We start from the raw sequence: 14,201 nt of genomic DNA, 5'->3' as shown, positions 1-14,201 counted from the left end.
TTAGTCAATATGACTGATTACTGAACACTAAATAACAACACATGTTAAATTTAAAGTAGAATATGGAAACACTTATTTAGAACGGGTACTCTCACCATAGCAACCTCACTGTTTGCTATTCTGGTTTTACAAGGAGGATTACACACTTAAAACCAGGTACACAGGACTGCCAAATAAGGCGTTTAAGATTAGCTCCTTCTTAACTGACACAAACAAGAAAATCAATAATCCTCTAGCCTGCTGCTACAGAAACAGCAGAGCGTCAGCAATGACTGAACTGGCAGAGCTAGCACTGCGAGGCTTCGGCCTGCACGCAAAACCTCAACCTCTGAACTGCACACCAACACACCATCACAGCTAGTGATTATCAGCAACCAAATATCGTCCATACCACCTTCAAACACGCATTTTCTTTGTAATCACACGGCACTTAGATAGCCCATCATCAAAATAATACTAATACAGAAATGACATTTCATCGCAGTGTCTGTCAGGCCTTGCTAAGTGATTTTCAGTTGCAGGTGACAGTTTTGTTTTAATACACCATTTCAAACTCATTTCTGTTTTGCTTGCTATAAAACCTGTTAATTCACAGATTTCCATTCCAGAATTTGATTATGGTTTAAGACCACGTCATATCAGTTTGCTAGCCTGCATTCAATCTGACAAGTAAACAAATCAATTACAAAGGTAGGCAGTAACGTACTTCAAGGTCCAAGGCTTGATACCGATCTTGTGCACTGGAATATGCGAGTTACATTTAGCTATCTGACTTGAGGGCATCCAATCACAAGGCAAGGAGCTTGTGAAATAAATTGACAGACTCCAGCTACAGCCAATCAAACAATCACTGTGACAAGCAGACAGGATACAAGTGTGTCATAACAATTCAGGCTATTTTTAAAACCCCAAAAAGTCAACCAATGTCAACCTGAAGCGCTGGAAAGTTTATCAGGAGGTACAGGACGTCATTTCTTCACCTTTTGAGACGCTTTTGAGAAGCATAATTCCAGATGAATCATTTTGATCAGCTTAAGTGTCGGCAGAGCCAAAGAATGTCACAGGCTGTACTTGAATTGATGATGACTGAGCTTGCCTTATATTCCTCTTCTAATTTAACCTCTAAATCCTGCACATGTTTACCTAGAAGATGCATATTTGAATGCAAGGCAGTGACCTCCAGTGCTCAGCTCAACCGGGATTATTTATGGTGCCATTATCCAAGAAGCCCCACCAGCAAGGGCCACCAGCCCACTCACTAGATTTCAACATTCTCAGCATACCACTTGCAATCTGCTCTGATCAAGGAGAATGGGCCAGCTGCCAGCCCTACAGTCTGCTCTGTGCAGTCTGACTCTACCCATGTGACTCAGGGCTACACTGCACATTTTTTCATTTAATCCAGTTAACCTCAGCAAAACAAAACAACAAAAAAAAAAACGGCTGGAGCCTAAAGCCGGCTTTAAGTTATTATGGAAAGCTCCTATATTTGTTTATTTTTTTCACAAAAAAAATAAATAAATACCTAAATGTATATTTATGTCTAGCAGTGCAAACCAAAAGGCCCTGTTCACAAGGACTGTTTTAAGGAAGCTTTTTTAAAGAGTGTTTATGAACATTCTATTAAGTTAAGCAGTGCTTTGAAAATGAGCAAATAAGCCACCCCTACAACAGTTCAAAAGGGTTTCCTGTAGACGTGCTTTAATCAAAACGGTCTTTAAAAACAGTCTTAAAGCTCTGTGACTACGGCCCTGTGGCTGTAAACAAGGTTTAACAGAAGAGTTCGAAATCAGCTCATTTTTTTTTTACAACCTTACACATTTACTGTTTTTAAGTGTCTTGATGTGCTACTATCTGGATAATTTAATTGCCTTTTAAAACTAGATTTGATGAATAGGTCACTTGCTCTGCTTGCAGCGTTCACTCAGCTCTTAAACTTAATAACACTGACAACCCTAATGGCCACGGAAGCCTTGCAGCTGGATGATGCTCAGCGATTGGCGAGCCCCTTCTGTCTCTAATGGCTAGGCAATCTTCAGTTGCCAGTGGGTCTGCTGAGTAACTTATGTTCCTGTGATATCAGGCCCAGCTATGTGGAGAGGCTTCAACAGAACTCTGTACTTAGTCATCAATAAGCGATCATTACTAAAGAGTCGTTTGAAAGGCTTGCTCTCATAAATCTCACTATTCCATTCTTAGGAGCCTGTACTTGTAGGTATCATGTGTTTCTTTCTGATTTCTAGGGTCCTCATTAACAAATATGGGGACCCTTCTCTGCTAATTGTGGTCGCCCGGGACACACTACATGGTGATTTTGCAGACGTTTTGGATTCCATCTGAAAGGAATGTAACCATGAGGACCCTCGGGCTGTGCCGGCCCCGGTTTACTCCTTACTGAAACGACACACATTTAATCTTCCTCCTTACGCGAACGTTGTTTTTGTTCAGCAAGGCTGTTTTTGTATTGTCCTTCGGAATGACGACACTTTAAACAAGGATGATCCCTGTGGTTTACACACCACATACAAACAAAATTGTTTTAAACCATTAGAGATTTCAACAGGATTTTAAATCAGTCATTTTTACTTCAAAAAAACTGGTTTAAAATGATTAATGGCATGTTACTCAAATTATAACACATGGCTGTTTAACATGTACAACACTAAAGCCTTTTTATTTGCCAGAGGCTTATTCCTTAATATGCACAAGTGCACACTTCTCTGTCTGTAACAAAGTTCTCCACCCTAGTAAGATATTTATCAACAGAAACAAACGCATACAAATTCAAAACATGGGATTAGTCACCACTGCCCCAGTGACCTGATTTGAATAGTTGAACAGCCCGACGTTCAGTAATGGCCATGCTACAAGCCATTTATTCAAGCTTCTATTTTACACAGAATTGCAGTGTGATTTGTAAAGGATTGCAGAACACTCACTGGTCGTGTTGCCTTGCATCTGGATAATACATTTGGAGTCACTGGCCATCTCTCTGGAGTTGAAGGGTCGCACCCTCACTGCTACTTTCACTGAAGCCCCGGACATCTTGCTGTGTCTGTCCTACTTCACTTTACAATTCCGCTCTCGAGTTTCCTAGAAGACAAAATGAATGCATCAATAAAAAGACGGCGCTGCAGTATCGTCAAACAAAATTATCAAAAAAAAAAGAAAAGATAAAGAATACAAGAATCTGAACCAAGTCTCTCACTTCCACAAGGCTCCACAGCCATTATGAGACACACTGACTGCAGTATGTTGAAGGACTGTCAACAACAGGCAGAAAAACAAATCTGACGTTACCTTTGCTTTGCACTGTGCTTTTTGGCTTCTAACAAACAGTAGATTTCCATGCTGGAGGAACATGCCGAGTGACTATATTGGGTGAGGCGGCACCATAGAAAATGAGAAAAAAAATTACTGTACTGCCTGTGTAAATATTGTATCGAATACAGTGCATGAGGTCACATTTTGGGTCAATACCAAATTGTGATTAATCCTTTTATCATCTTAATACTGTACGTGGTGAAGTTTGTCTACAAGGACTCTTGTCAACTTCCTGGCTTGTCCAACTGAAATTCATCATTACCTTAGAGAGTATTTATTGTTTTACATTTTGGACTCCTTTGAGAATTATACAATAGCGAACCATTTGTTCATGTCACCGTTTTCCTGAAAGCAGTTTGGAGAAAAAAAAAAAACATCCTAATGCATGCATAAATTATGGTAATAAGACAGCCACTGCACAGCAGTTTGATCCATTCCAGGTTTTACTGGGAGCTTACTAAGACCCCTTAGTTACCTATACACTGTGGCTAATCAAGCTCATATTGAAATTGTGAATGGGTGACATTGCTATGCAATAGGCATCTTATTCTCACCCCTGAACTCATTGGATTATTATCTATTAAGTCATACAAATCACAATTAAGATTTAAGGAGTGCTATGCATCAGGGATGGAGGCAAGACTCCCATTGCATAGCAGCTGGATCCATTCCTGGTTTTACAACGACTTCATCAAGACACTGGGGCTAATCAAGCTCACCGCAAATCCTTGAACAGGTGAAACTGGTCTGCAATAAGAGTCTTATTCCCATCCCTGTTTAACATGTTGTACCAGTATATACTGTAGGTCGGTGAAAATCATCGAATTAGAGAGGCACCGAAGTTGGCCTATTCGTTTTCATGCTCTGTCTACTGTGTCTCTAGCCATGCATTTTAGACAGAGATGCCATCAGTGTGGAGAGAGCCTCCAAACACCTTGGTTTTCAGACCCTTGGGAATCTTTGTGGGACTGGTTAGGTCAGCAAAGAAATCGACACTGAAGGGCAAATGGTAAACTTTGGGAAGCTGATGGCAAATGAAGGCACATTGCAGTGCAGAGTTTCTCTAGGAAGTTATTATCGCTGTTCATTTTAATTTCACACACAAGTCCCTCAAGTTGCAGTTCATTAAGCTATGCTGCCAATAAACCATAACCGCAATACCCTTTCCGTTTTCATCTGGATAATGACCCTGTTCATTTCACAAGAAATGCCGGTTAGTTTTACACACTTAAATTTGCTGCACCGGCTCATGCATTTATTAATGAATTAATGCATACACACTATAACAGTCAAAAGTCTTGTCAGTGCTTGCTTTATTTATAAATACTGTGTTAGAAAAATATATATTGTTTTTAATCCAGGCAGGTAATGCATACGGAATGTTTTGATCTATGTCCTTATCGCAACATGGCTGCCATAACGTTACTGCAGTGTGATATGATTACAGCCTAGTCTAAATATAGTTTAACCAATTGGGCAAAACAGGTTGTTTATATGATTTCTGCAGTTACTATATTATAGTGCAAATACGACCACTTTCCGTTTCCTTTCTTCCCTGGAAATACGTACAAGGGAAATACAATTTTAACTTTTTTTATTATTATTAGTAGTAGTCGTAAGAGAGAAATTACCACTATCAGTTATTAACCATTATGTGAAAAAAATAATAAATAAACAAACACCAGACGGTATATATGTGGCCAATATTTAAATAAATAAATAAATAAGCCAATCTAAAAACATAACACAATTCCTGATTGCATCAAAGTTGTTACTTAACACGGTTAACAGGATAACTATCTGGTTTAAAACTTTCAAATCAGTTGTTTTCATTGCGATCGGGCACGGTGGTACACGCCCAGGTTGTTCTGCATTGCACAGATTGGCCTGGCACAAAACACTGAAGCAAAATTACACAAAAGCACAAAAAACGCTACATTTGCACATCTCTTTTAAATCTATACACCTATCGGCAGCATGTTGACAACGACGCATCCTATTGTTAAAATGTGTCTTTATTAAGACAGTCTATTATTAAAACTGGTTTCGTTATTATTATTATTATTTGTTTCTTTACAGTATCTTGGTCTCCCACAGATCATAAGTCAGAATGATCGCATAGCGATTATGAAAACAATTTACAACACGACATATTTTATTTAAAATGCGGCTTACATTGATAAGATATCTTTTGATTTACGTTTTTTTACGTTTATTTCAGGTTATTTGCTAATCCCACCAATTTGAATACCGTATTGTTATTCCCTATTTTAAATACTTTGGATATTTAAAAAAAAATAATTCACTAGCAATTACTATCCTTGGCGCACAGATAGGTCACACCTTGCATACTGTAAGAGAGTCAGCCACAAAATACAATACCAAAAATATATATATAACATGCACAATATTACATACGGTAAAATCGTGCAATGCAAGATAAATAGAGATGATTGTGTTCTTACCTAGAGCGATCCTCCTGCAGGATCCTGAAACAGCAAAGACTAGTGAAGAGAAAGCTGCTAGCATAACGTCACTCAGCTCCGTGCAAACTGCTGCTCGGGAAGTCGACACTTCTTCTATTGTGAGAAATATCCGTTATAAACCGACTTCATTCTCCTCCAAAACGGCTTCGACTGCAGTCGGTGCGCGTCTGAAGCTCTAAACCTAACTACGGCAATCTAATACTAAAGCAGAAAAAAAGTACAGCGGAGAGAAGGAGGAAGAAAAACGCCCGCGATAAATATACTCTGTTTCTCCTCTGCGGCGCCGAAAGAACTGAAGTGCCTGGCTTCGCTCAAGCATTACGTCATCTCGCCCCTCAGCATTTTGATAGTCAGCCGCCCAAGCCAACGGAAATGCTCCGTCCGTGGAGTGAAACGGCAGGGAGCCAATGGAAATTCACAGGGGAAAGAGGGGGAGGGGTCGGTGTTTGGCAGTGACGTAGCTCTGCAGGAGTTCTGCTTTCTTGTTAATGACCGTCACCGCCGCGTTCCAGGGCGCTACACAGCGCCCCCTGGCTGCAATGTGTGGGAACTCCGCCTTGATCGGCGTTTCCAGCAGATGGCTTTTGAAAGCACTGAAGCTGCCTCTGCATAAGAGGAGACTGAGCCCAGTGTGTGAAGAGAATGCAAAGTGGTGTCTGGAATAATCCATCAGGATTGTTTTCAGACTTAACAGTTCTGAGTCAGCTTCTAGCTTTGCCTGGATTTATCTAAGTTAAATACAATGTGCAGACAGTACATTAATAACGTCTACTAATATGATCCATATGAAAAAAATGGGCTCTATATGAAATAATGTATATCCATGAACATTACAAATACCGTGATGTATTTAGACCATCGTGTGATTGTTAAATGCCCTACAAAACAGAGTATAGAAATTAAAAAGTAACGGGAAGTTTGCATTAGTTTGATAAGATCGTGCCAAATTTTGCCCCCGTATAAAAGTATATTAATAACAAACGTTATTAATACGCGTCAAAACAGCAATTTGGTGTCTGTATTTGTGATTTAATTATGAGATAGCTAGATAGATAGTAATTAAACCATATTTCATGTTAGTTTTTGTTTGTTTGTTTGTTTTACTGGAAAGGTTATGTATTTAATCACACGCAGATCAATGTAAAGCATCCAGAGATGTAAACAACAAAAGATAATGAAAATTATCAAGATTATGATTAAATACCAAGCACAAATATATTTGGGGTTTTACACTCTGAATCGCGAAACGAAATCGTCACGTGGCTCAAAATTTGCTGTGACGCCGGAGCATAAACTAATTAAAACAAACACAAAAACCCATCTGCCATAACTGATCTCATAATTATATGCATTTCCCTTAAATACATTTTTAAAAAAAGATAACAATAACATTGAGCCAAATCAGATATGACGTCACGAGCGTTACGGTCTTAATTCTGGATTCCGTGCTTGCTGCATCGATTCTTCTTTACATTGCAGCTGTATGTATACCAAGGTTTCCAATTCCCTGATACTGTAGCCATGTAAAACACGTACTTGCTTGTTATATAAGATACAAATCGATCAGCCAAACAAGAACAATTGTTACCACTGGGGGGGGGGGGGTACTGAAAGGTGGTATTCGCCCCTGTGGAGTTTACTGAGGCGTGAATTAATCAAATAAATTCTCACAGCATGACATCACAGAAATGTGTAATACAAGAGACAATGCTTAACATCCATGACATAAATACTGTAATAGGATGAGAAGTGGAACAGCTCTTCAGTACTGTACAAGCATTGCTTCTCCAGATGGGGCAAGTTCCTGCATGCATCCTGTTATGATATCATCAAATGTTACAAGAGATGTGGACTACACATGCTCCAGGCAGTATATTACTAGAGATGAGGATTATACACCTGCTCAAACACCCACTAAAAGGCTGCATGATTAATCTATTACATTTTGCTAATAGCAACTGCGGTAACTGCATTGCCATTCCCTCCTCCTCAAAACCACAGGTCTTTTGATTTACTTGTAATTGACCTTGATGTTGCTCTTTTCCATTGGTGGTGGTGCTCATGACGGTCGTGTTTCACTGTGCAGTACAGCCCCTTCGGTCACGACTTTAAATCGGTTTGTGTGAACTCTAAAGGACTGGAGAAGCTGTCCTGCCAAAAACATGTTGCTGATGTTAAAGATATAAAGAAAAAGAGGTCATCGTTTGAGAATTCCCTGCAGTCTATCTGAATTAAGTATTAAGCTCTGCCACTGTTTAGATCATTAAAATACACGTAGATACCATTGTGTGTGACGGAGCAGCTGCCACGGTTTGCTGCTGATATTCCTACTTGATTGAATCAATAATAAACGAAACCTCATTTCACAGCTTAGTCTATAGACCCAGCACAAACAAGCAGCTATTCACCAATACATTTTTATGTTACCCTTGACCTGTGCCATGCCCAGTTTGTCAGCAGGTAACCCACAACCCTATGACATCTCCATCCCAGGATTCAAAGCACTGAGCTACTCACCCCCTTGACCTTATGTTACTTCTCTGCCCCTGCAGTCAATCAAAAAAAAGAAAATACCCTTGAGGCTGGACCTTCTGTATATTGCTAAAATATATTATCCCCAAACAAGCGATACTATGTGTGATACAATTTGTTACAATCTATATTGTGTTACCAGCTGATCTTCAAAAAAAAACAAGGTCTACATTCTCATGTCTAGTAGCACAACAGAATGGTATATAATACCAAGATTTGATCTCTTGCCATTGTGGCTGTCACCAGTAATATATGCAGCTAGATGGTGTGATTTACTAAACAGTATTACAGTATCCAAGGAGCTCTGTTGAGCGATAAAGCTAGGATTGAGGTCTATTGAGGTTAAACTATACAAACAAGTGCTAATCCCTTCCCAACCCCGGTCCTGGTTTTCATTCCAACTGCGCTCTCATTAACTTAAACTATTTGCTTCATTTTAGGTTTAATTGTTCTCAGCTCTTATAGTTCAGTTAAGGGTTTAGTAATTGAGAGCTCAGCTGGAATGAAAACCAGAAGACACTGGGGTCCGGAGGAGCAGGTTTGGGAAGCCCTGCCTTAATCTAAGTATTCAGTTGGATGGATGCGTGTCAAACAACAAGATATTATTTAAGGCGCAACAGGGATAAGAATGTGGCATGCATTGATGCTTTTTGACATTGCGTTGTTTGGTCTAATGGCTATCCCTTTTATTTAACTTTCGCTGTGCTATGAATCACACAGTAATTGAATGCCCTAAATTAATCAATTTTAAAAACTTTCCTTGAGGTAAATGCTTGTAAAAATCGGTTTACATACATGGCTATCCAGGGAAAGAGTTACCTGAGGCCCTGTGGACATCAGTGGAATAAGATTTAAAAAATAGGCCGGTTAGTAGGTCATAAATCCAAACAAAAAAACACATGTAGGCGCAATCACAAGGAAAGAGAAGGGCTTATTTTACCATACATTCACTAAAACGAATGCTTACAGTTTGTAATAAAGCATTGAAAAGTAGTGTATTTATGTACTTGGTATTTTGTGATCAATCCACAATAATAGAATTATACAGTTTTCAAAATACCTCCTTTGTGTGCTAGAATAATTCAATTTCAGTGTACCATACAATTGATAAACAGCTTCATCAAAATGCTTGTCTGGATATATTAATACGTTTTATTTGCATAAAGAGTTTTCAAAACAGGTGATATTTTCAATCAGAGTTTTATTTCTGGCCTGGGTTTAAAAGAAATGTTTCTTCCCACATCTCTGCAGGGTGAACATACTTTTAGGCTTTTCTAGCAACAATGTAAATTCCACCATATATAGTATATTCAAACAGCCTTTGGTACTTGAACTGAACTGAACAAAACATGCAGGGATCTTTTATTAAATCTTCTTGACTACTACATTCACCTCTGCCACAGAGCCAAAGCAATGCATATTGATTCATGTGCATCTCACCATAGGACTCAGGAATGTCTTCTGATGTAAACATACACCAAAACATATTGCTTTCATTTGTAAAAAGAGTAGCCCTTCCCAGCTGCATTTAGCAAACCCTGCTTTACACAAGTTGGTATCCTTAAATTTGTTTTATGCTTTAATGCATATGTAGAATACATGTTTGAAATATCTACTTGCAGCACATGTGTGTGTCATTGGATGTCACCTAAATAAACTGCACAAAGTTTAAATTTCGAGATACATTTGAGTAACTTTATTGTTCTGCAGGGTATAGTGCTGTTAAGGAGAAAAGGCATGGTTTGATATTTAGATTTGCAGTGCCAGCCCTACTCCTCCACCTGTAATAAAGGTCACTGAAACACTCCTTGCTGTGTCTGAATGTGCATCACCGTTTATTAGAAGTTGAAATCTGCGATCATAGAACAGTCTGTTGCAAATGACAATTTCTGTACAGCTGTATCTTTACAACACTATGATTACAAGTATTTGTTTTCCATAGTAAACAAGGGGCAGTGTTTAAAAAATAATAATAGAAATACAACTTCAGAAGTCAGATATATATCCAATTGAATGCACTGTCCTGTTTTTCTTCAACCGTGAAACATACTGTATAGCCCACTGAACAAAACATCACTTCTAAAACCCATTGTCCCCAAACAGGCCATACTGATGCCTTGGATACAAAGTGAGACACACTTGATTAGTTATTCAATGCAATTAAAAAAAAACCAAATACTTACCATAAAAAAGTTTGTTCAATTTGATTATTGTTCCTTTTTTGATCTAAACATAATTATTTTCATCTAGCAATAATTTTCATAAAAGATAAATCAGCAAGTTAATTTCAAAGGTCTACTCAAAGAATTGAAAGTTAGAGGACATTATAGGAGTAGATTCTCCCCCCATCTTCACCAAGTACAGTAAGTTATGCACACTTCAAGTTGTGCGGCACTGACCATGTTACAATGTATACATATGCTCTTATTTCTGCTTTCATAATATAGGGACTTGTTGTTCACTTTGGTTTAAATAATACTACGGCAGTGCAATAAATAAAAGGCTGCAGGGCTAGCATCATACAGGGTAGACAACCCCCTTTGGGAAAGAAAACTAACTTCTGCAGACTTACTGTAAAAACACAAGTGATTGTAAAGCTTGCTGTTTGCTGTCCACATCAATTTCATATGACAACAGGTCTTAAGTGTGAAACCTCAAATAGGTGAAAAGTACCTGTTAAATTCATACATTTGCAGGCAGCACCTTTGTATATTTGTATTAAAGTATAAATATATACATATACAGAAAGACGTGAACAAAATCGTTTAAAAGTCTGCACTTTATTCTTTATTACGTTCAGTACTATAGGCTATAAAAGCCTTAGTCCAAAGAAAAACAAATTAAAAAAAAAAAAAAAAAAAAAGAGAAAGAAACAACCAATCCGTCAGCTCTCGTTCCTGGACATCAGCTGGTAATCACTTCCCTTAATTATTATCAGCAGCGAAGGCTTCATTGTGAATAGCGGCCAGCATTTAGCTTATCCCTCATCCATGCTTGAATTCTTTCTTTCAACTCCGGAACTGCCATTTAAAAAGAAAAAAAGACGATTTCAATATTAACCTACATCTCATAACAATTTAAACATAACTTACTTGACTACATTTAAAAGCAATCAGTGAACATACTTGACAGGATAATGTGTACTTGAAGTTATGGTTTTGATTTAGTCTTACTGAAGACCAAGTTTACTATCAGAACGAGAAGCTACTGTATGTTGGAACAACACAACAGAATATAACTTTAAATCATGATCCCACGCCAGTAACATTCCTGCCCCTTATGTCAGCATTGGCTCAGAAATTAATAGCAAAAACAGGCTTGGCACTGCAGGATAACCCTCCATTTGGAACCCCAAACGTACTGTATCAGTGTTATTAATATACCTCTGCTTCATATGTAATACAGGTATCTTTACCTGCTTTTTCATGGGAGCCAATATTTTGGTTGACCAGCCCTTACATAAGATTGCCTATCCAGCTTGGAAAGAGTGAATTTACAATGCTCGTCAAACAAACTTCTGCAGATTTAAATAATCTACTAATCCCCCTGCTCAGCGTTTAACAAACTGTCTACAAAACCCATCCCCTACGTGATTCCAGCATGTTCTCAGTAAGATTCTGGCGGCTGAATGGGTCCGTGGGCGAGTTCAACAAGTGCCGCAAGATTATGGAGCGGTCCATAATGTTTCCAGAGGGTAGTCGGACAGGGTCGCTCATCAGAGTATCCATCAGGGGATCTGTCAAACAGGAACGCATTGACGTTTACTTAACAGCATGTTCAAGCTTACTAAATGGCACCCAAACATATAGATGCATTACATATATTCAATAGCTGCTAATGCATTTTCCAATCTTCTGGGCTTTGACAGTCGGCTTTAAACAAAGAACAAAAAAAGGCAAGTCTTGTCTGCAGGGAGTCTGTTTCTTGAACTTGACTTTAAAAGACATAATCTGTTTTTATTCTTTGACAGTCCTGATCAGACCTCCAGCATTGCTAAAATCTTTGACCTTTGAGGGAGCAGTTTGTGTATTTGACACTAAGACTATCAATTTATTACACAGATCTCGCATTGACTTGTACATTGTATTGTACAGCACTGTATAAAACATCATAGGAATGTGTTTTTTTTTATTGAATATATGATGGTTTAAATGATAAATGTCATTTAAAATGACAGATGTTTACTGTATCCTTTTCTGAAACTTGCCTTTAAATTCATCCGGTGCATCGCTGTAGTCAATTTCGGATTGAGAATTCCTGGCCACAATCTCTTCAACCTTTTCAGACAGTAGCTTAAATTTTTCTATTGCTATTGTTGACTTGATCCCAGCTTTCGTCATTTTGGAAATTACTTCCTCAAAGAGTTCTCGGCTATAGGACCGCTGAAAACGAAAAAAAAAATTAAGTTCTCATCTATAAACAAACAAATTGCTCACAAGTAAAAAGCATTTGCAATATACTAAAGAATAACCATTAACTGCTAGTCAATGAGAACCTAATGTCAATTTTTGTATACTGTACATACCTTTTAGACAATAAGGGTAAAGCAATCATGGCAATAAATTCTGTTGTATAATCTCATCTGTTGCAGTCTTTATTACCTTAATAATTTTAAAAAAGAACGACTTGCAGCAAAATGAGCAATGTGCAGTTCAATAGGAGTGGTGTTCCTGGGAACTGGCCAGATCAGCACTGCAATGCTGAAGACTGCAACATTTGGGAACAGAAACGTTGCAGGAGGCTCAGCCTTACTGGAGTACAGACTTAAATTTCCCAATGCACAAGAAAACATCTTCAGGTAGAATAACTATACTGCTAGCACTTGCTCCAACTAGCCAGACAGATGCATGACCTGCATTGCAATAAACATTAACAACTACTACTGTTGTGGCTACACTGTCTGAAAAAACAGTCAGATCCAGTTTGAAAAGAACAAGAAGGCCATGTTACATTGTCCAGAAAGAAATGAAGAAATATAATTTAATTTAAAAGAATATCCAAAAGGAGAAAAAAAAATTAAAAAAAAAAATCACAAAAGGCAATTTTCACCTCTCAATATACTTTTCCAAAAGCATTGTCCTTGCTCTGCATTTTTGAAGCAATAGACCCACCTGATCATCAGCAATAGCCTTAGCAAACCTTGCACAGTCTAACTGAAGGTAAATATCAGTTAGCTGATCCAGCAGCTTCTTTGGCTCAAAACCATACTTCTCGGGATTCTCAACTTTCAGGTCACGGCACTTGGGGCCACACAGCTGCTGAAGGTTAAAGTTCAGCATGGCAGCTAAACGTGGGCCAAGCTCCTTTATACAATAAAAAAAAAAAAAAAAAACATTAACAAGGGTTCTGTCAATTCAAGTGCACTTCACAAACTTTTGATTCAAAACAAAATTAAAAGCCATTTTTATTTACTGTGCATGATTATTTTACCCCCAATTTTCTCCCACAACTCCCCACACAACTCAGGATATCAAAGGTTCAGTGGGCGTCCTCCGATCCCACGACCAAGCCAGCTTCCTCTTTCACACCCAGGAACTTGAGAGCGGATGTCAGCGAGCTACTGGCCTCTGGGAAGACAAAGGCTAGCCCTACAGGTGTCCACTCTGAGCTCACTCAGCTCCTGGCCAGCAGATAATGTTTTTTTTTTTTTTAAAGAAAATGTTTATTTCATCAAGAGTCTTTGTATGTAACCCAAAGCCTTTGCAAAACAGTACAATTCTGCTGCATGCTACAAAAGAGTCTAGGATTGTAGAGACAGTGGGGTTTGACTTACAGGTCTGAGGAAAGGTTTCTGAACCTGCTTGGTGAGAATATGAAACATGTCAACCGTTTCCGTTGCGAGAGCGAGGTACGAACGAG

At 38.5% G+C, this 14,201-nt stretch overlaps 2 protein-coding genes across 9 annotated transcripts in view; both read right to left on the bottom strand.

Moving 5' to 3' along the window:
• Positions 1-6,103, bottom strand: part of LOC121328909 (kinesin-like protein KIF1B) — an 83,910-nt gene extending 77,807 nt beyond the window's left edge. The window contains exons 1-2 of the mRNA XM_041274053.1: positions 5,790-6,103; positions 2,940-3,093 (exon numbers count right to left, since the gene is read on the bottom strand). Coding sequence (XP_041129987.1) covers positions 2,940-3,045 — 106 coding nt within the window. The 5' untranslated portion in view covers positions 3,046-3,093; positions 5,790-6,103. The remainder of the gene's footprint in view (positions 1-2,939; positions 3,094-5,789) is intronic.
• Positions 6,104-11,120: 5,017 nt separating this feature from the next.
• Positions 11,121-14,201, bottom strand: part of ube4b (ubiquitination factor E4B, UFD2 homolog (S. cerevisiae)) — a 23,080-nt gene continuing 19,999 nt past the window's right edge. For all 8 annotated transcript variants that reach the window (XM_041273407.1, XM_041273408.1, XM_041273409.1 and 5 more), the window contains 5 exons: positions 14,116-14,201; positions 13,454-13,645; positions 12,550-12,724; positions 11,932-12,078; positions 11,121-11,362 (listed from right to left, as the gene is read on the bottom strand). The exon at positions 14,116-14,201 is cut by the window's right edge and continues 49 nt beyond it. In XM_041273407.1, the coding sequence (XP_041129341.1) occupies positions 11,292-11,362; positions 11,932-12,078; positions 12,550-12,724; positions 13,454-13,645; positions 14,116-14,201 (671 nt within the window). In that variant the 3' untranslated portion in view covers positions 11,121-11,291. The remainder of the gene's footprint in view (positions 11,363-11,931; positions 12,079-12,549; positions 12,725-13,453; positions 13,646-14,115) is intronic.

The sequence above is a fragment of the Polyodon spathula genome, chromosome 16 (assembly GCF_017654505.1).
Source record: "Polyodon spathula isolate WHYD16114869_AA chromosome 16, ASM1765450v1, whole genome shotgun sequence".
In the NCBI taxonomy this organism is placed as follows: Eukaryota; Metazoa; Chordata; class Actinopteri; order Acipenseriformes; family Polyodontidae; genus Polyodon; species Polyodon spathula.
The sequence above is the reverse complement of the archived record's forward strand: the minus strand, read 5'-3'. Positions and strand labels throughout refer to the sequence as shown.